Here is a 22,718-nt window from a genome sequence, read left to right on the forward strand (position 1 = left end):
TGTGTTCATGACAAGCGTTGTATTGGCGCTGAAAAAAGCGCCAAGAAAGAAGCAACTGTGAAATGACTTCTCTGCTAAAGGAGCATTTTTATAAAGATCACCGGAAGCACTTCTGTATCAGAGAGAACTCGGCTATTGAATTCAACGAATTCATACGATTTGAGGACGTTTCATTACGGTTACCGGATTGGCGTTGAAATCGCGATGATTTTTATCGCTCTCTGTTTTTTTCCATTCCCGTTATATTCGTCCTCAATATCGTAAAAAAATAAAATAAAATCTTGTTTTATATATTTTTATCGTAGCAACAAATTTCACATTTTGTACTCTGAAGTCGGGGAAATCTGTGATACGAAATAAGTGAGGGAATAGGTACGCGGTTATTTTGCATACAAATCCAAAAATGGATGAAAACCGTGTAACGAAAAATTGAAAACCCTATACACGCGGGCACTTATTTCTGGTTGATGGTGTTGGTTGGGCTACGAAAATTGAAACTTTTTATCGTGTACGAGCACGGAAAAAAGTACAAAGAAAATGTCAGTGGATATATCAGAATCGATTTCGCATAAGGTTATGCATTTCTTTCCTCCCGATGCACACATTTAGGAAGTTGAGCTCTTAGAGCTCCCTATTTCAGTCTGAAAATACGATTTTCGACGGGTTCCTCGAAGATCCGTTTCGTTCCACCTTTCCGTATACACCTTTTTGTTTTCTACTTGCCCAGCAGCAGTTGTACGCTTCCTGGGTGAAAATCGTGCGCGACCCCAGTCGTGGAAGTTTGCCCGTGGTCAGTTGCCAACTTCCTGCTCACTGTAACGTCTCCAGTTTCTCTGTTTCTCATATACTTACCTTTTTTCTGCCTTTCTTCGTTTAATACGTTGCTTCATCCAGCCGGAAAGTTCATGAATTTTTATTGCTATCGCGAAATCCGAACGGTTAGCGTTCTCCTCCGCACCCCCCTCCATCTCAGTACTCACTGTGAAATCCTCGTATTTATAGATAATCTTACTAGTTGAACGATTCGCATCGATTCCCTCGCGAAAAAAAAACGTCGGATCAGCTCAGCCTTATTTTTACGATCTTTTGTTGAACCTTCAACGGTTTAACGATCCGACGTTATCCCTACCTCACATAAAATTCACTAGCGTCACATGTGTCCGATAATAATAAACTTATTAAAATTATTATCCAAGTCATGTCAAGTTGGAAGTAGAAAAGTTTGGGAATGTCAGCCATTGTTCCTCGAATGACGATTATACTTCGAATACTCTCCCATCAAATAACTGTATCGAAATTGAGGCATTTCCCGCGTCGAAATTCTCCTCGGTCCATTGAGGAATGAGGCAAAAAAATAGGCATTCATTGCTCAAAAATAAAGCTCATGATAGAAGGATTCGAACCCGTAAATATTTTGGAAAGCGAGACAATTGTAAAATCGACGATCTAAAACCGCCGTACAAAGATATTTATTTCATAACGAAATTAACTCGTCTGAAACATTTCGTTTCTTACGTATATTTTCATAGTATTATTCCAAACGCATACAATCCTTCAAGGACCCGTATGATACGTGTGCCTATATATTTCCGTCAGGTACAGTCGTATTTGCGGTTTTAGGAAGCAGCACAGCTTCCAAAGAGAGAAGCCACACTTAGTTAAACACATTTCACGATAATTTTCCATACTCGCGGAGTAGAGTGAAAGTTTTGAGTCGGTGCACCGAGTTTAACTATAACGGACCGTCTGCCGTCACACATCTTTATTTCATCCATTATATGTGCCATATATAGTTTAATTTACGTTGCACCGTTGGGCATAGTGGTACACGTACGAGACGTGAATTTATTCCAAACTTCTCTTATAGTCGCTGCTTTTCTTGCATGGCCAGATCTAGTGACGAGTTTATCCGGTATATATGGTTACTCAGTTTGTCTCGATTTCATGTTCATATATCGGTGTGTCACAACCTCCACATGCATATTGAAAGCTCCGTATAGATTGATAGTATGTATGTGAGCAGGGCTTGGACGAAAATTGAAACTCGATTTACTCATGTCGAAGATAAGGTCCAGGGGTAATGATACGTGAAAATCGCTGTCGCAGTCATATCTGTATTTTGATATACAGATCGCAATACACGTGTACATAAATATGCGAGCGTCTACTGCATACGGGGATTTTCATGTTTATTTAGGCAAAAATCATGCCTACGAGTACTCAACTGATAGCGTATCCAAACCGAATCCTTTCTTGTTTTTACTGTGGCAAGGACGCCGCGCTACATCCGGTTTTATGCGGATGAGAATGTTTCAAATTCTTTCTCGGCATGGCAGCATTCGGATTCCCGGAGGAAGACTCTCGAACGTGATGTCGATCAGGGCGAACCAACTTTCCAATAAAACAAATTACTTTGACAAAGCATACTGAAAAGTGAAAAAAATTTTCGAAAGCTGGAACAGCGGAACAACAGCGGACACTGGAAGATAGTTTTCAAATTTACCCACGCGATGATTCAGTTCAGAAGATCTCAGAATTTTGTGGCGTTATGAAAAAATAGAATTCTAGAATTCGTGAAAACGTTGAAGGCAGCACCGGTTCAATGAAATGAACGTTTTGAAATTGGTGAGCGAATGTCGGAAGTTCCTGAACCGAGGAACTGTTTTTTCATCTCATTATTGACCTTCTCCATTAATATTGAATAACGGAAGTGAATACAATTTGTAAAGTGAGATATTAAACTTCCGCAGAATTCGAAACGAGATGGGAAAATTTTTTGAATAACGGGTAATGAAATTCCGGGAATCTTTGGACTTCTTTTCTGAAGGTGAACTGACATGAAATTCTCCGTATACGGATCCGAATGGTACGATGACGAGCTGTGCAGAAGGCCGCAGTATCGTACACCGATTTCATACACAGATATAGACGTTTTCGGCTTGCAGCATCCCTCCCTCACAGTACCGGTTATATATCTGAGGGCGAAACGTATATACGTCGACAACACATACAGAACGACGAGGTTGCATGTGAGGGAGCCTGAACCCCGCGATTCTGCCGAGCGGAAATTCCGTCGGCACCACAGCTGCAGTGGTTTCTGACTGCGCTAGCCAGGCTGTCCATCATGTATGGTGAACCAGAATAATGTCGTTTCAAAACAGCTAGTACCTCTGTATATTTCGCATCAACCCTTATTTCCATCTCTTCTCCCTTTCTATTTTCCTCCATCTCGTAATCCTCGTCTTATTCTCTTTCTCTTTTTCTCAAAATACCTGTGCATACGTTTGTGTTGACGTATCCCACTCTTTTGTTCCGAAGCTCTGTAGATGATTCAAAAACAGTGACAATGACAAGCTCAACGAGATACGGAGCTGTCGGACGTTACAATTTCGGTGGATCGAATTACCGGTTGCAAAACAACGCGAAAGGAGGAGTGAAGGCTATAAAGGGAGGAACAACGAATTGTCGGTTGCGCACTCCATTTCAAAGGTCCGCCTCGCGTTGAGAAAATTTCTCGTGTTGTTTTCCTTTTTGATTGATCGAGTTCTACCACTATTTTGCTTCAAATTAAACGCAAAACCTTTTGCAAGGAACACTTGACGCGCCGATAGCTGAATTAATCTCTCGCTCCGAGCTTAATTGACTCTTTCGGGTATTTCTCTAAACAATATAATGCCCCGGAGCTTCTCTTTGATGTTCTATTTTCATTGTGTTATCGATACTCACTCCCATTGGCCAACACAGTCCCATCTAAATTCGTTTAGGGTAATCTAACAGCTCGCGGTCGGTGGAGTCAAATACTCTCGCATATAAATCATTTTCGACGGAAAGCTGAACAATCGATAGCTAAAAAAGATCGACGAGGGTCCGACCTTTGAACCGCGCAAAATTGAAGGTTGCCCAGTCGTGAAACCCCAAATTTTCGGTACTGAAAGCTGCTCTTTGACCTCGATCATTGCACTGTTGCAAATGACTCGAACGTTCGAGCCAATTTCAGATTCGGTCAAAGTCATTTAACCACCCCCGCGGTAATTTTCGGTATAAAAGAAAAGCAGGAAATGAGGAACGATAAAAAAAATCGTGTTCCTCGCGTGAAAGCCCAAAAGAATTCATCGTTCGAACGAAACGTGTTCAAAGCAGAAACGAATATAACTTTGTGTGTCTTACGAAAAGCTATTTTCCGTACTTTCAAACGAGAGTACCAGCGACCCGAGTGATAATTCACCAATTTGTTTACTCGAGTGGAAATTCATTCTATGGCTCGAAACCATGCGAATTAAATTAATAGGCAAATAGACGTTTGTTTTCCCCTCGCTCAGTGAAATAATCCAAAAATCACTAGGGGTAACGGAATAAAGATGAATGAGCAGAACAAGAATATCTCGGTGCTATTGTGTGCTGCGCGACTATTTTATTCAACGAATTGAAATCAGGACAGGATGGTTAATCTTTTTGACGGGAATTTTATTCGAAAAACGAGAACGCGAGCCCGGCTCGAAATAACATCTGTAAACTATCACTCATTTTCCGTGTTCCGCGATTGTTTTTTCCCCCCTTTTTTTTATCACACATCTGATAAATTAAAACACGTACATACAATGGTTTGTTATGGAACAGATTTTTTACCAGCTTTCAGTCGACCGGCCATGCGAAAAATGAAGGGAAAAACAAGCGAATGGACGGACGAGAGGGAAGAGATGAGGAAACATTTCGAGTAAATGCTGATCCGAATTTTTATTGTTCGTGACATAAATCACGAGAAGCGGAAAATAAACGAGGAAAGATGTTTTGTGACGTGCTCGTTGGGCGTTATACCAATTCGCCTTGTTCATTTTCTGAAAGGCTGAAGTGCATTATAAGTTATTATATGCGTATTGTATAAAACACACGTATATATATAGGTGGCACGGTATTAAGGGTACATAAAAGAGAAGCAAGTTCCATGGCTTAGCTCGGGCTCAATGGCCGATCTCACTCCCTCAGCTCGATTGCCCAGACCTAGATTCTTAATTGGAATTTTAGCAGGATTCCAATACAAGCGTGGAATTGCAGTGAAACTTGATTCTTACGGCGCATACATTTCGAGGTCGCTTGAAAGGAGGACAGAAGTCGTTTTAATTTCGAATAAGAAAAACTAGAATTCTGAAGATTTTGAGAATGAAAATCTGGGTGGATTTATAATAGTGACAAAGCGAATATCACACTGAGATAAAAGTTTGATTGAAACGCTTGAAAAATGTTTAATTTAAATAAAATCCTGAGTCCCATACGTGCGACAAAATAATTGTTAAATTTCACAAAATATTTAGATAATGATTTAGAAATGTAAATAGCGATTTGGATTAACGAAATTGAGGATTATGTGACGACATTTGGGTTACTGTAACGTCATATTTTGTTGCTACGAAAATAATTGTATATTGAATCCCCCCATAGACTGTGTTGTGATAAGAAAACCTTAAACTGAATAAACAAAATGACATATCGTTCGAACAAAAATAGAGGGTATAAATAGGGTAGTATGGGGCAAAATGGACATTTAAGGATTTAAGCAAGTTTCATTGATGAACATATGGTCTTTTAACTATTTTTGAGTCCCAACATTGATACCCAGTCCTAGTTTCGGGAATTTCTTCAAAAAAAATTTCCGGGGCACAACGGACACAGCCTCCAACAGAGGCATAAAATCGAAATATCGACATTTTTCGAAATGTAGCAGTTTAGCAGACAGAAAAAAAAGCTCACCAAGACAGCCAAATCCTCGTCTTCTGAAGACGTTTTTTGCATTTTTCACCAAGGGTTATATTCGTCGTCCTCCGAAGATTGGACTTACTGTGTAACATGTAAAAAATGGACACACACCTTGTGTACAGGTGTTGAAGGCGAAGATGTCAGCTATGAGTACGATTTTTGTAAAAAATGAATAAATAGTATATTACGACCCAAGGCCCGAAAGTTGGATTTCCTGGCATTCAACATTTGGGCCGTGGGTTGTACACTATTTTTCTTGATCCCGTAGCCGAAAGTTCGTTCAATAATTATTAGCAATCGTGAGGGGGGGGGGGGGGAGGGGGGCGGGCATTAAAAACATAAATAAAAAGTAAAAAACACACACAAAAATATCACACACTAGTACAACAATATTATAAGTACAAATAAATAATTCGTTGATAAATGTCTGATTTAAAGTCCCATGATAGTCTACTTTCCCTGTGTGTAATATATTATTTTCCTTATCCGTACTTTGATTACTATTGTGAGTTTTAAAAATAAGTCAAAAAAGCGAATAGATAGTGAGTAGTTTGGGATCTATTTTGCTCTAAAACTTGAATTTTTTGGGGATGTCACCGTGGAATTCAACAATTTACCATAATTTATTGTCAGGACATGATTTGGAACCGAAAAAAAAAATTTATGCATTTTATGAAATTTAATTTTTGGGAAAGTCCGTTTTGCCCCATTAGTCCATTTTTCCCCATATTACCCTAACTAATTTCGTTAGTGCTTCCGAAAACTAGGAATACATATACAAATGTTTTTTGACCATCAACAATTGAAATAAATAAAATCAACAATAATTTGACAGGGCAGAAATTTAGTTGGTTAGTAGTATTTTTTAGTAGTAGTAGTAAATGCAGTAGTAGAAATAGGCAAATCCGTTTAACTAAATTATACATAAAATATACTGAACTTTCTTTCGAGGTAAACATTTGAATAGACAATTGATTTGGTTCGCCATCGATAAGATTCAGCTAAGTTACGTAAAGAAAAAATCCGACTATCAAAATTTTTATTATTTTCCACGTGTTAGCTAAAGTAATAATACATTTCAACGAATTTTGAGTTATGTTGAACTGACCAGTACGATTCGATTTACAAAATATTTATCATTCTCAACAAAACCGTTTAAATACTTCAGTACTCGATATTCATATAAATATATCATGAAAGTATATGTCAATTAAGTAGAAATAAACAAATGTTTCAAGTTCTTCGAACAAAAAATTTGGTTTCACTCGTTTAGTTAATTCACATAAACAAAAATTAAGTGATTGGGATAAATGAACTATCTAGAGTCGCTGCAGCGACTCTGAGACAAGTAATACATTTATAAAGCTATGACGAGTTGCTGCCAGAGACTCTTTAGCGATGAAACAGCATTTCCAATTGTTTTCGAAAATTTTCAAAATTTGTTTCTTTAATAATTGATTAATTATAGTATTTCAGAGAATTCCTTATTTATCACAAGCGGATATTAGTTAAATCAAGCAGCAAAAATATCAACTAGAGACATTTAGTTGCAACGATATTTTTTTCTCAGTGCAGTAATACACGTATTTCTTTAACAATACGGATCAAGAGGAATCTCAAGGAAAATGCCAGTATCGGTGCAGGCGTACATTTCCACTGAAATGTGATGAAGTAATTTAATTCAAAATATTCTTTGTTGAAAAATGTATAATACACTGGAGGATGAGAAAAATCAAAAAGCCATAAATATAGCGTGAAATGTCATTAACGCAAAGTCAATAATGCAGAGCATCGAATCGAATGCAATTAACGTACAGCGATTACCGCAAAAATCGATATTCATTGCGGGAATAACGTAATGCCGAAATGATAAATTATGAATACTGCGGTGCTAGAACCGATATTCTCCAATCCGATATTTTCCATGATGGATGACATTACCAGAGCATATGGTCTGAAAATTTATATGTGCCCGCATTACCAATCTTTCCTGTATAAAAAGTGGCAAATCCTGAAATATTGATATCTCAAAAGGGAGAATCAATTCGAATTTAATATTTTATAGTTGTTCATATCATTGTATGGGCATGGTATTCATCTTGAAATGAAGTGAACAAATAACTAGCATACTCGATATTGCTCTAGACAATTGGTTGTATTGCCAAAAAAAATGTATTTCGCTTTGTCAATAATTTGAATAATTTCCTTGAGCAGTCAGAGGGCGGATCATGTGTCGCAAGTTTCAAGGATCTCGACTTACCGCCTCCTTCCTTAACCCTCTGTCTCTATTTCTCGTTTCCCTCTTCGGTGAAATCGTCGTCAATGGAAATACGAATTATGCTTCTCTCGTAGGCAAGGATCCTTGAAACTCCTCAAGACGCTACCGCGAACACTTGCGAGACTCGGCGAATACGGGAATAAGATTCGTCGCGCATTCGACTGAAATCGCAAACGCGGAGTGAGTTTAGACGAAAAACGTTTAAATCTCTTCGGAGCAAGTACGAAAGTCGTTTGAAATTCAGGCTTATGAGAAACTTGTCAAGGACTTTATCACCATGAATTCGAGAAAGCTTTGCACCAACTTAACCCCATAATATGTGCATCTATGGTTCCAATCCCAATATATACGACTGAAATTTCATCAGAACAAGTTTCACACACGCTCAGACATATTATGGAGTTTGTATGCTTCATTCATACAAAATTGCACCCGTTTGATGGCTTTTACATGAATACCTTTTCTTTTATTGTGAAAATGACTTGATTATTGGAGCTTGCCGTATGTACGTAGGAATTTCATGGCTTCCATGCTTCCTATGAATTCCAGCTTTGAAGTTGATGCCGCATATGTGCATCAAGTTCAAATTTTTTGAGCCTTTGAGCTCAAAATTAAATTGTTTTCAGCGTGCGCATTCGATTCGTTCGCGATTCGATGAAAAATTTGTTCAGGCTCGTGCAACAAAAACCCGTAACCATTGATTGGATCCCTTAGAAGGATACGAGGAGTTTTATGAAAAATCATGCGATGGAATGATTTCAGAAGAAATTTTTATGATCGTTCTGTTATACGGTAAAGGGCAATTAAAATTCTGACATTCCTATTCTCGCGTGATATACTTAAATGAAAACTTATGATTTTAATGAACGACGCAGCATTGGAGCAGGCGTGAAAATGAACATGTTGCGAAGAAATTACGATGCAAAATTTTCTGAGGATTGACGCTTACGTTACGCAAATACATATTCCGCGCGTACACACTTCTATACACCGACAAATACGTGCTCATATACTCGTCGAAGATTGACACTGAAACATAACTTCATTCTGACTTTTTTGCTGTTTTTCAGATAAACTACGTGACCGGGAAGCGGTAAAAGGAAATTCCCGGAGGGAGCGTGAATTATCGAAACTCTAGTGAGACAAGAAAAAGTGGGAAGGGGGAATATGAAAGAAGGAAAATGGCGAAGGAAGGAAAAGAGATCGGGCGAGCGCCGCTGGCAAATCCTCTCGGGACTTTCGCCGCGTCGTAACGATTTAGTTGTGTAAAACAGGTTGAAGAGGGTTGAGAGAGCGACCTGGTCGTTAACGGTCTCGTGATTATTTTTGCATCGACCTGCGGATCCCGGAAATCAGAAGCGGAAGATTAAAAAAACAAAGCCAGCGCATACAGTCTTGAAGAAGGAGGGGGAAGGCGAGGGAGAGGTAAACGAGGCAACGGGGACGGATTTGAAAGGAACTAAGACAGAAAGAACCGGAGTTGAGTGGTTGATGTCGTAAACATATATATACGGCTGCGAAACAGTGGATTTTGAGAGATTTTTGCAAAGTCGATGAAGAAGAAGGGGGAGGAGAGATACTAAAAAAGAATTTTTCTAATCGCTCAGATGAGCTTGAAGAAAGCTCTTTCACGTTCGGTGAGATATTGATGTGGAAATAATTAGGTTTGAGAAGACGGCCAGTTCAACATCAGAGGGTATCAATGTGAAGGGGAGGTGAAAAAACCCGTGTATCTCACGCTCTTTTCAAGGCCGGAGGAGGAATACAAACGTAACGAAAAAGAAGTAGAAGGGGTGGAAGGAAGAAAAAAAGCAAAAGAAAATGACGCTTCTGGAAAGTACGTAGTTTATGGCGCGGCATAAATAACGCGACGTGGCGCTGTGGCCTTTTCTGTACCAACACGACGAGAGCCAAGCCCCTGAAAAGGCGGCGAGGGGGGTGAAAAAGCAGAAGGAGATCCAAAAGAAAAGGAAAGCCAAGGGATACAAGCACGAGCGATTTCGCGACTCGCATATCGCACGCCGGAGAAAGAGGAAGAAGGAAGAGTGTTGGGGAGGAGGGTGAGTGAAGAGATCGATGCCGCTTAAGGCTTGTACGGCTTGGTAAAGCCCATCTATCCCGAAAGTTTATCCCGCGAAGAAGTGCGAGGAATAACGATAGAAAGCATCGGCCTCAGCGAAGCCACAAAGACGAAAAGGGCCGAATGGGAGCGGAGGAGAAAGCGAGAAAAGGAATATCGGGAGCTCATAACTTGGATAGCGACGGCTAAACAGCCCGAAAAAAAAAATAAAAATAAACGAATCAAAAGTGAAAGAAGTACATACGAGGAAGAAAAGGCAAAAGCGAAAGAGAATTAACGACACGAAGGAGCTGTAAACGAATCGTAAAACTGGCGCTGAAAATACGTGAATATCCGTATCGATGGAAATAAACACTAACAGAGTTACACCGGTGAAGAATGTTGGAAAAAAATAGATAAGAAGCGAAAACTCACGACCATCAGGAGCCCGTCAAAAAGGGGCAAACTGGAAGAAGATAAGAGGACAAAGGGACAGTTCGAAAGGTGGAAAATACGTACAGGATCTTTCGAAATATTAAAATCACGAAATAGCAAAGCGAAAGAAGCAGGCGATAAGTCGGATCTCGAACGAGAGACATTTAGGGTGAACATTTTTTTTTAAACGAATAGAAACAAGAAACGCAAGACAGCCTGCTGGATCATCTGACGACATGGGGTTGCTGATGTTACTCGTGGCAACAGCCATTCTCTTGGGTTCCTGCCAGACGAATGAGCATGGTAACGTATTGATATATTTCGATCTGTGTTTCTGCACGTCCTCGTTTTTTCTGTACATCCGCTTTGTTTTGTATGCTACGCTTTCCCCGTTGTTCATACTTTATTTGTGGCCGCATATACAGAGAGGAGAGTATAGCAGAAACCATCGATCGCAACACCTACAGCCTCAGCATCGATAAAGTTTCTTCCAGGTTGTGTATCGTCATTTTGTTACCATCTTTCTAATTCTCCCCTCTGTCTAATATCAATCGAAAAAAATGTTCTTTTTCCTTGCTATATAAATTTTGAGCCCTTTTCTGATGCTGTTTTTAGCTTCAAATGTCTCCGAGAACGTTCGCAGTTTCAAAAAATGTGTCGAGGCTCCACAGGCCCGTTTTTATTAAAGTTTATCTTACTTTTGTACTTTTTCTGGCTCCAGGCAGGGTCAAGCACCCTAAACATGTCTCGAAGGGAGCAATGCGCTTCCGTACAATGCAATAAGGAAAGCAATATATTTATTTGTATTGAACTGACTGTCTCCCCCGTTGCTTGGTGTTCGCCCAACTATGAAGAAAGTTTTGCAACACAATTTCATTCCAACAAGCACAGTATTAACAACGAACGGATACAGTACCTACGGTTAGTATTTCGGAGCATAATTTTAGTTCGATAAACACCGAGAACTCATTCGAGGATTGTTTTCGAAGACGGTCAAAATGTCACGGTTTCTAATACAGATTCAATCGAAGCATAACGGTACGATCTTGTGCAGGTCAATTCGAGGATTATGTTGGCTTATTTTTAAGGTTCATTGACATTTTTTGTATGGTCTCTAACTTTTGAGCAGTCTTTACATACAAACAGACAGATGGGGAGAATATTTTTTTTTACAAAGACTGTAAGGAGCGAATGGGAGTTGTTGAAAAAATGTAAGGCTCCAGAAATTCCCGACGTCGAAAACCTCTTCGTCTCATCTTTTACCGGAGTCCTCGCGCTTTCGACTCTCTTTTTTTCTCCCATTCAACTCGGGGGCCGGTATGTTGAAACGGTGAAACGCCATGATAACATAAAGCCAATATTAACTTTTATAGGGAGCACAAGATCAGGTCGGTTCGTGAGCGCAGGAACGTGTGAGCAGGGTTCGCGCATAGAGGAAATGAAAACGTGAATAGGGGGAAGTATTGAGAGGAAGGAAGAAAAGGAAAATAAGGTGGAAGAACGGGACAACGTTTTATTCTTCTTTTTTTCACGTTCGCGGGCTCTGTAAGCTTTTTCTTGAGCTTGCTACTCTCCCTCAAACCATCACGCCCACAACGTATATGTGTATATACACCTTTTCAAACTCTCTGCGTATGCTGTACGGAGGGTTGGGTATATACACAACAGGAATGCACTGTACAGCGATTTTTATGACAATGGGATCGACTTGTAATCCTTTTTTTGCCATCACTATCGTTACATTTCTGCCACTGTCTTCGATCTTCAATAACAATAATTCATTTTCCTTAATAGCCTTGTACAGCAGCGTTATTGGAACCGTTGAAAAAGATAAGAATATGAAAAAAAAAAAACAACCTCCCTACGGAAAGATTTGACAGGTAAAAATGACAGAAACCGAAACCCGGGAATAGTTTAGAAGTGTGAAAATTTCGACGTTGTTGTGTTAATTTACTTGAAAATAAAATCGAATTTACAGTCATGTACAAATAATTTTATTCTTTATGAAAATTTTCTCTTTGCGCAGTAAAAATTTCGAACCATTCAATACCGTCTGTGGTTCCGTATATCTCAATAACAGGAGCTCCTGTACAAATATGGAAATTATGGGCGAAAAATGGAAACGGTCACGATTGAGAAGGCGGAAAGAAAACTGTAAAGAACATCGGCTCGCAAGGTTACCCAGAATGGGAGTTATCGAAATGTTGCGCAAACAATTGTGAGCCTTCTAGAGCTACCGGTAACATCGTACCTCGCTTCTCGCGTACGTCTCCACTTCATCAATAGTTTTTGATGTTATTCCATCAAAAGCAACTGGATGATCCAATCCATTAAAATGCAGCATTTTTTTCACGTGGATTGGTAAATTGATTCCAGTCTCACTTCTCACCACTTCCCAAAATGGTTCACCTTCCACGATATCCGCGTCACACATTTTTTCGTCACCTAGGTTTACTGTCTCACGTTAAACTGTTCGCGTTTAGCGAAGAACTACCCGACCAAACTGAGCGAAACTGAGCAACTACAAATATGCAAGAGCGAGGTGAAGACGACCGACGGGGTAGGAGATTTTCAGGAAATCGTAAAAATCCAGGAAAATGCATACCGTGTAACAACAATGTCGCAACAATGCGCATAGAGAGATATAGACCGAAATGTAGGCCCCCAGGACTTGAAATGTATTAAAAAATTCGCCGTATCATGTTTCGTTTTCGCATTTCTTTTCTTTGCAGAAAGTTTTTCGCCTATACCATCCATTTGTTGCATTTTTATGATTACATGTGAAATCACTGATTGCATATGATTTCACATGACTTCAAAAGAAATTATGGGAAATCAACGAAATCACTTTTAATTGATTTAACTCAACTTCAACCGATTTCGAGTGACTTTCAGCATGATTTCATTCTACAGTGACACAGTGATTTCAAAAATGAATAGCCCCTCGCATCGTACCGAAACAATGATAATCGCGAAAAAACGATAACCGCGTGCATCAGCAATCTCACATACGCATAATGTATTAATAACGCATAACATGTATTAATAAAACAAATTCTCCAATCGAATCCAAATAAGAGGCATCAAAATGGAAAAACTGCTTCACACCGAAGCCCCACAATCATCATAATTTCATGCTCTCCACTATACCCATCACCGCGGTCAGTGAAAAATGCAGTCACATTGAAACAGTCATATGCGTTTACATCCAGTATTACACATTTTCCGGCAAGGGGAAAGAATGAGGGAGGGTGCGGAGGTTGCTTATAAGGAATGAGCATGCATGGGGAGTCAGGCATGCATATACGTACATGCAAGCGATACTCTCTTAGGCTCATCTTCCTTTGACTCTATTCTATTTCTCTTTATCTCTGCTCGTACTCTCACGCTCGCTCTCACGTGAGCCTGAGCCGGTGCATGGGGCATCCTCGCAGCTTCCTCAACGCTCTTCCGTTCGCATATATACACTGCTGGCTGTGTGAACGGTTATAACAGCGGTGATAACGGCCTCCGGTACAACGAGAGTACGATAATAGGGCTGGGGATGCGCTGTTTCTGGGCAACGAAACCGTACATATAAATGTATATTCATGTCTATATGGATGCACACTGTTTACACACATAACCGTACACAGACGGATATACGTATCTTTACAAATGGTTTCGTACGCCTATACATATATATTTGTGTATTTATATAAGTGAATGTGTCCGTAAGGGAAATGGGCATGGCGAGAGAGCGTTGTATCCTGTACAATGAGAATTCTGGAGCTCTGAAAGGTATACACGCCACAGCAACTTTTCATTGCCGGTTTACATGTCTATATTATGTTTTATGTATAAGAGGTGCCGATACATGTAGGTGTACAGGCTTATCTCAAACATCGTGCCGTAGCTTCGATGGATGCGGTGTCATGGCAAAATCCTAAAGGGAATATTCCACCTGGATTTTTCTATACGACACACCCGGCCGCTGATAAGACTAAGTAGGCGTTCAGACCAGCACGGAGCGATAACGCGGTCACCCATCACGAATTTGAGCACCTCCTTGGTCTCGCCCGTACCGAGACTTTTCGAACACTGTGTATGCACGGAAGGAAATAACCTTTGTACCAGTACCTAGCACACCTGGGCCTAACTACGAACAAATATTCACATTTTTTCGGGAGCGATTGTTGTGCTGAAAAAAACCACAACAAAGCTTGCACCGAGGTAAAACCTGCAATTAACTTCCAGTCAACTTTCCTGCCTGTTTTTGACTACCTCGGCGCACGAAGCTTCACCTGGAGCGTAGCCATTTCGCTGCACGTCGGTCGGACTGACATCGGCCTGTGTGCTTGCTACTCCCTCGTTCGGTGGGAATCCACCAACAGATTTCGCGGAAAATACTTTAGCCGGGCTTTTATTCAACTCGTTCGAAGAGCTCCGCGCTGACAGAATTATGCTTAATAAACATGCAGATGGAAGAATAACAGAGAATTCTTAAGGATTAATTCATTAAAATACTGCGTGATCCTGATGAAATAAATAAAATTTTTCATTTATTTCGAAACACACTCTCTCCGGCTAAGATATTTTAAGGGGTAATTTAATAATTGCTTCGTGTCGCCAGGATCCCAATTTACTGTGCGATTCGACCTTAATATTGGTAACGTACTGAGCGATTCCCACAGTACTTGCAAATTTCAGCGAACAAAATACACGCAGACACATTGGAATATGAAAATGCAAAAAATGAAATGATTGAATAATTGGAATCATTATACTGCTGGGAACACGAATCGTCTAATAATTCAGACCTTTCTACTAATCATCCATGCACCATCAATAGAGCCAGGAAAAAGGAAAAATAATAAACAATACTCGTACAGAGTCGCAATGAATTGATGAAAATAGCCATCACACATTGTCAGCCTCAAATAGGCACACTCGAATAACGTACATACGATCGAGTTTACAGAGTTCTCTCAATCCAATTCTGCAACCCTCCTTCTCCCTCTCTTTCCATATTCGTTTCTACCTCTCTCTCCATCTGTCTCTTTCTTTATCGCTCTGTCCGCTCGTCAATCCAGGCGGTGCGGTCTCGAATATGGAATCATATAGAGCCCAATATTCGAGGTTTTGCGTCAGTGACGCTCTTTTCGCTCATGTCACATTTATACACCCGTTGTTCAAACTGTCCGCCAGATCACTCAGTCGCGGCTTTAAGCCACGAAACGTTCATTATACCAGTGACCCGGTAGTATTGGATGGGGAGGAAAAGGGAGCAACGTATTTCTTTCTGATTTTCCAATTTCGAGAGCAATTTGTGCGTTAGCTTAACTTTCCAACGGTGTGAGTGCAAAACCAAATGCTCCGGGCACTCAATGATGTGTGGAGAACGCAGGAGAGAGAGAGAGAGAGAGAGAGAGAGAGAGAGACGAGACGAGAAATCACGTACGTTAAAGCTGAGAGTTATAAGAGATGGAAGAGTAGATCGATGTTGGATCATATCCCGATAGGCACTGCACCACTGATGGAAACTCGTAAAATAAACATTTCTCTGTACAAAGCTAGTATAATGGAATCGACCAATATCTGCGATCGCCACACCAACTCTTCAGCATTTCATTCACCAAACTTCCTGCTGTCGCATGTTTCTTTGTTTCATTCCGTTTCCTTTTTTTTCACCGTGATATACATCCAGTATACTCTAAAAACTATATTTCTACGTTTCACGAGGCGGATCGAAAAATTCTTGAAAGAGAATTCCTGGTTTAGTTTTGCTTTTCATAGCACCCTTCAAATTGACGAATTGTATGCAGAGGTTATTGAAAATCTCGAAAGCTTCGTATTCTGCTCGGGCTTTCGTTCATTAGAGAAAAAAACAATCGAGCGATGACGAAGTGCGACAGTACTGAACTTTTTTAAAGCCTCATGTAAGTTGAAAAAAACGATGCTGCATGCAGCAAAACTCGATGCAGTTGAACGATCGCGTTTTCAATAACACAACACGAATGAAACGTCAATCACGAAAATTCCTGACGTGTGTGGATGTACAAAATGAGTTTTCGTGACCTCCGGATCCCCAACACATGGATTCGGCTAAATAATGTTTTATTCGTTTCAACAAATAAAATCGTTTGCAAATCGAGAATCAAAACGTGCGTCAATATTATCAAATGATACTTTTCCGCAAATTAACAGACGAAGTGCAACGTATATGCTGGAATACCAGTTTGTTTTTCAAAAATATACGGAACATTACAGGAGAGAACATGAGGAAAACTGCATGAAAACGTTTAAAAAATACTATAAAACTTTAAAACTGTAAGTCGACTGTCAAAAAATGACATTCGATGACTCAAATCCGAAGGGAACCTACCCAAGATTATTTCGCTGAGTCTCACAGCCAAATATTTGTGTGCAGCATGTCAGCAAAGGCTTCTTCTACGTCGAGCCTTTTTCCCAAAATTTCGAACGCTTCCATGTCCAATTTTATATCATACAAATTTTCCTTTATTGGTTCAATGATATTGTTTTTGGAAACCTCTTGGTTCGAAGATTCTCTTTCAATTAGACTGCTCTCTTCCACAGCACAAAGAAAAAAACGAACCTCTTTTTTTCCGTTCTGATTTTCAGAACTTTCCTGCGTTTCGCTGTAATCGGAATCTGAATCCGGACAACTTTCTCTCCATCGTTCTGACGACGATGACGCTTGGCAACTGTGTTTTCTTGGGCGAGATGTATGTTCTGTTGAGATATAACAATATTCAATTCCTGAATTGTATTTCATAGGGACACAGCAGTCGCGATTCATTGACAGTGACTCCGTAATGGAAACTCATTCACATATGGGACGCTTTGATTTTCCAACCCATCTGCAACGCCAGACAAAAAAATGTTTCATTCGTCGTTAGCTTACCTCTTTTTTGTTCCTTGATTTTATTAATTTTTTCCTCGTAATGTTTAATTTTCTTTTCCTCATCATCAGAGAAATCAAAATTTTCGTTTCTCCTTTTTCTTGAAGACATTATTTATTATATCACGTCCGTGGCAACCGGCACGAAGAAGAAGAGTGACGATAAGATACGTGAGGCAAAGACAGAAGAGGGACGGGTTTTTTCGATTAATTTTAGCTCTAATAAAAATTGTGGCAAGACCGGTGTGAAGTAGGGAGACTACGAGTTGATTTATAGAAAGAGGCGCAAAATACAATGGATATTTTAGACCATTTATATATAAATTTAGTGGTCCGATGGACAAAGATCCGGGCCCCGCAATCCGCGGGTCCCGGGTTCGAATCCCGGCCAAGACACCAATGAAAAATTGAAAATGTTTTTCAAGTGTTTTCTGCTGTGACCCCGGGTGGTTCGGACTCCACCTTTATAAATCCATGGCCTCACACCCTCTATGTGATACGTGTGCGGTCGGTGTACGGCTTTGGGGGCCTCCGTGGACGGTTCTCATCGTGCGGATGGCCCTCTAGCCGTGTACTGGCTGGCGCAACGTATCACAGTAGAGGAGGTGCATGATTGAGCACCTCTGATGGAGGCGCTTTTGAGCGTGCTCGCACTGCCACCAGAGGGGATCAACCAAGTACCGGCTGTGTCGGTAAGGTTTTCTGCAGTTTCCCTTCGCCCTCGGCAAATGCGATACAGTGGGGAGTAAGTCGGCTGCAGCCGCAATAGGGAAAAAAATGGAATAAGGGAATAGGGAGGGATTGTAAAAAGGCAGAATGCCGTACACTGATAAAAATAAAAATAAATATAAATTTAGCACAATAGTTTAAGTGATCGAACTTGATAATATTCTTACCGAAAAATTATCATTAACGATGATAATATATCATAATAATGATTTCCTTCTACCCGCCACGATGTAAAAAACAAACCTTATTGAGTTCAGTGGCTATGTTAAGTTTAAGTTTGAGCCATTGAAACGGAGATGACGTCAGTAGTTATTGAGAAGTTTCAGTATTCCAAATTACCTGGAATATCCCACGTATGCTGCACTTCCTCAATGTTCCTGTAATAAAGTCAGAAATAAAATGAGTTTTCCCATCAATGACAGTCAATTATTTCGATCAGGAATTAATGCGGGCCTCTGTAATGAAGATTTTTGGCACTGTATTAAACGAATAACCGAGAGCGTACATCACTCAATTCATTTGTTTCTTCATTAGTTCTCATCACAAACTAACGCATTTTAAATTGGAGTGAAAATTCTGAAAACCGTATCGCCCCACGGTCGATTTCAAATAAAAACAAAAACTCGGTAGCTCTGCTCCGTGAATCGATGAGATCTGGGTCATATCCCACCAAATAATCTCTCATGCTCATCACGCAGAATATATTCTAACAAAGGGAGTGAGTTCTGACATCGCGCGATGGATCATCCAACGCTTCAAATACCATACCGAAGCGTCGAATTCCTTCGAGTTGAAAAAATCCGAATGGAACTGTTGGGAAACAAAAAGTAATATTTTAATTAATCATGTATTCCGACTTTCTGATCAAAAGACCATGAGAATAGAGAGGAATTCATTGCTATGGCCACATTCAAAATAAATGGAGTTCTAAACTTGATCCATGAAATCTTTTTTAGGATAGTTTATTGTGAGAAAAATGGTAGTTTGGTGCTTGTATGTCGAGGATGAATATAGCAAATGGTTGAGAACACGAGAAGGGTAGCAATATCATCGAGAAGAAGACGACTTCCATAATGCTCTCTTTTTTCTTTATTTATTTGCTCCTGTTTCCTTTCGTCTTACTCTATTTTTTATTTTATTTCTTGAAAATGATCGGAAATATAGCAATCTCTCGCTCTTCTATATACCTCTACGAGAGCGTACCTCTATCGCGTTATTATATACGCCTTTATGTACAAGTGCATAACGATGGTCGAAGGAGGTATATGCGGAAGTGACATGGAAGTGGATAAACGGGCGAAAAGAGATCTTACAGGCTCAATGGACCGTGAACAGGTTACTTCCCCTCGATTCCATAAACGATTTCCTACCGAAGCGCCAGCTCTACCATAATACTTACTTCCACGATCTGCCCCGGAATTCTTTTTTAACAATATTAGTACATCACAGACACGATAATTATAAAATTCAATTGTATTTTTCAGAAAAACTCGGGTAGAAAAGGAGCTTTTAAATGAATTTTGTGGAAAATACTGAGTGTAATTGAATGATGCCATTCGGAGGAAAAGCGAGTCTTCATTTTGTGAAATCTTTGAGTTGTTGAAACATGATTTGAAAAGGAACGCCCTGAAATGTATCAAATGTAATTAAATTCAGATGAAATTCAAGTTTACTCAACAACTCTCGAATGGCATTTACAGAACTTCTTTACTGCTATAAGCACAGTTGAACAACAATAATTCTAATTAAATGTTTAATCGTTTCTAAGGAAACAACAAAGTTTAAACTACCGACGCGCGATTATCGATTTTTAAAAGGTGTATTTTCCTCTCAACACTTTAAAGACTTACCGAAAGAAAAAATTACCTGAAAATAAACGATAACAATGCGATGAAGAGGATCCTGCTGACTCTTTCATTCAGGGCTTACTTTCGTGAAGTACACCTTAATGACTGCGAGAGTATCGAGTACAGCAAATTCTTGATCGAGTCGGTTTATATACGTGAATTAAATAAACAATAAAAAATAGAAGCTCGTGAAGAATAAATGTCGAGCTGCCTCTCGAAAAGACAGGAAGAAATAAAGTTTGACTCGGGTCTTTCGAAACTTGTCGACCTCTTCGCGGAGTACATATTTTATATTCGAACTGCTACCCTCCACCGACTTTCCTCTTTCCTCTCTCTCTCTTTCTTTCCCCGATCTCGATCTTTCTTCCCAATCTTCATAAAAATCAAAATAAAAAATTGAAGCAAGAAAAAGTGTCCGGTGAAATATCAGACAAAAGTATTATTCGCGTATTTCTTGCAAACTCACACCATTCCGAAGAAGTAAAAATAAAGCATGGGAGCGCGCGCGCCCACACGTATCGAAGATCGTAGGAAAGTTTAACTCATCGAGACCGAAAACTTTTCAACTGTAAAGTTTTCCGTAAATTTTATATATCATCACACTGTGCATACACCCCCGTGCAGCTCGCAGGAAAATCGAGAAAAACATTTGCGTAGCTTTACTCTAACTTTGAAAACTCGAGCTTCGTGTTGGAAAATGTAAAAAATACGCACGTGCACATGAACAACCACACCTAACCCACTTTCGTTTTAGATTTTTTTTTTTTATCACGATCGTAAACAACAAATTGCGAACATCGACTGTTACCACTGAAACCAATTTTTTGACCCTCTCTTTTTTTATTTCAATTGAAAATTGGCCTTTACACGGAAGAATTCGTTTTTTTCACGCATCAATTTGATAAGAAAAGAATCGTCTGTGTCTTTCGATTATTTCTTGCCTGAACATCGATCACTGAAAGCTCATGAGATTTTTTCCCCTTCGAAAAATTATTGAGAATCATACTCGTGCTCGTAACAACGCTGAGTTTTATATTGAAGGTGGGAGGAACCAAGATTGTTTTTTTTTTTCAGGCTCAGCCGCACAGTTCTCCCCGAGGCTGAGTTTAAAAAAATCACCCCCATTGTGTATCAACCACGCTATCCCAGAGGTAAAATTCTGAAGCGTAATGGAGGAAAAAAAGGTAAAAAAATCGACCCTTTGTTTAATGAGTCGGAAAATCGTGCACGCGTTACCGGAGGGTCGTCGAGTTAACTGAGTTTCCGCGAAGGATTTCGCAGTGCTCGATCGGTTAAATACATAAAGAGCTACCGATGAATATTGTAAAAAGTAATGAAAACCGATGATACGACGAACCGGAGAGGATAACAATTTCACATCCGAGAGGAAATCTCTCTACCGGCAGTAAAGAACGTCCTTTATGCTTGAATTACTCCCTGCTAATATTACGCGATTTTTCCGTAAAATTTCGTGTAAACGGTCAGCAAAACTCGACTTCGACAAACGAACAAACATTCGATGAATTTTTCAGCTCACCCAAGCTTGGCGAATATCCGTTCATTATTATAATCGATCATTCCTTCAGGGAAGATCAACAAGTCTACGATCATAGCACTGAAAATCCAACTCAACATATTTCGGTCATCAAGTGTCATCCTGAAATCAATTACATAATTGTTAAACATGATTCGACAGTTGATCACGTGAAGTGAAATCGAAAAGTAGCTCTACAACATGTGAACTCAATTTCAATGATTATTCCACTTTTGAAACATTTCTTATCATCATTTAAACCCTGTGACAAAACTGTTTACTCAATATCTCAGGAATCTATTATGACTCCAAAATATCAGAACGTTGAGACATTCTATTGACGGAGGGGTTTGTATCCAGCGTTTTTTTCGGCTCGTGTCAGGAAAAATGCTGACAAATTCAAATAATCAGTCGTATATGCGACGATTATATAATGCATTCGAAAAATTTCGAATGGCTATTGTATTTAGTTGAAGAACTGTTCGAATTTGTCAACAATCATGTGAATACTGTAACAAACGATTTTTGTTCGAATATCAGAACAAAAGTACAGAAATATTGATCTGCATGGCTTTTTCTCGCTTACAAAGTGCATTGTTTCATAAACGAATCGATTAATCGAGGGTAGGCTGGAATAACATTTTAGAGGCAAAAGCTATCCACGAAAACAGTGTTGTTTGGTTTCACACCATGTAAATTCCCCAGGCGACACTAAAGCCGTTTGTTTATACGTAACACAAGTATCGAATCCAATCGATAAGCGCACGGTTGAATGCGCCTGCTTTGCAGTTTAAGGTGATCGAAAGTGATGCAAACAGTGTGGTGCTACAAAGTTAAACACTGAGAACAGTATTAGACCTTTTGATGATGTTTTGCCATTAAAGCTCTCGGTAATGTTACGATATATTCAATCTCTGAGCGAACGCGTTACCAAACTAATAACTGGCAAAACAGGAGATCAGATCCGCTACCGTTACCGTTATCAGAGGGTTGTGCATGAATAACTGCAGCCTGTCAAGGGTCAAGAGAATAATACTTGTGCCGAGTCAAAAGTCAATCGTGGACTAACTTAATCAACTAAAAAGCATTTTCACCTCGGAGTTCGGTTCGAACAGTACCACTTTCCAACGCGATATCGTGAGCGAACACAATTACTTCCAAGAGTTGCAATTATTTATTAGCTC

General features: G+C 39.7%; 1 protein-coding gene across 1 annotated transcript in view; it reads left to right on the forward strand.

Annotated features, from left to right (window-relative positions):
- The window catches only part of kon (chondroitin sulfate proteoglycan 4-like protein), a 104,345-nt gene that overhangs the window by 14,499 nt on the left and 67,128 nt on the right, over positions 1–22,718 (forward strand). The window contains exon 2 of the mRNA XM_043423440.1: positions 9,100–10,826. Within this exon, the coding sequence (XP_043279375.1) occupies positions 10,760–10,826 (67 nt within the window). The 5' untranslated portion in view covers positions 9,100–10,759. The remainder of the gene's footprint in view (positions 1–9,099; positions 10,827–22,718) is intronic.

The sequence above is a fragment of the Venturia canescens genome, chromosome 7 (assembly GCF_019457755.1).
Source record: "Venturia canescens isolate UGA chromosome 7, ASM1945775v1, whole genome shotgun sequence".
Lineage (NCBI taxonomy): Eukaryota > Metazoa > Arthropoda > Insecta > Hymenoptera > Ichneumonidae > Venturia > Venturia canescens.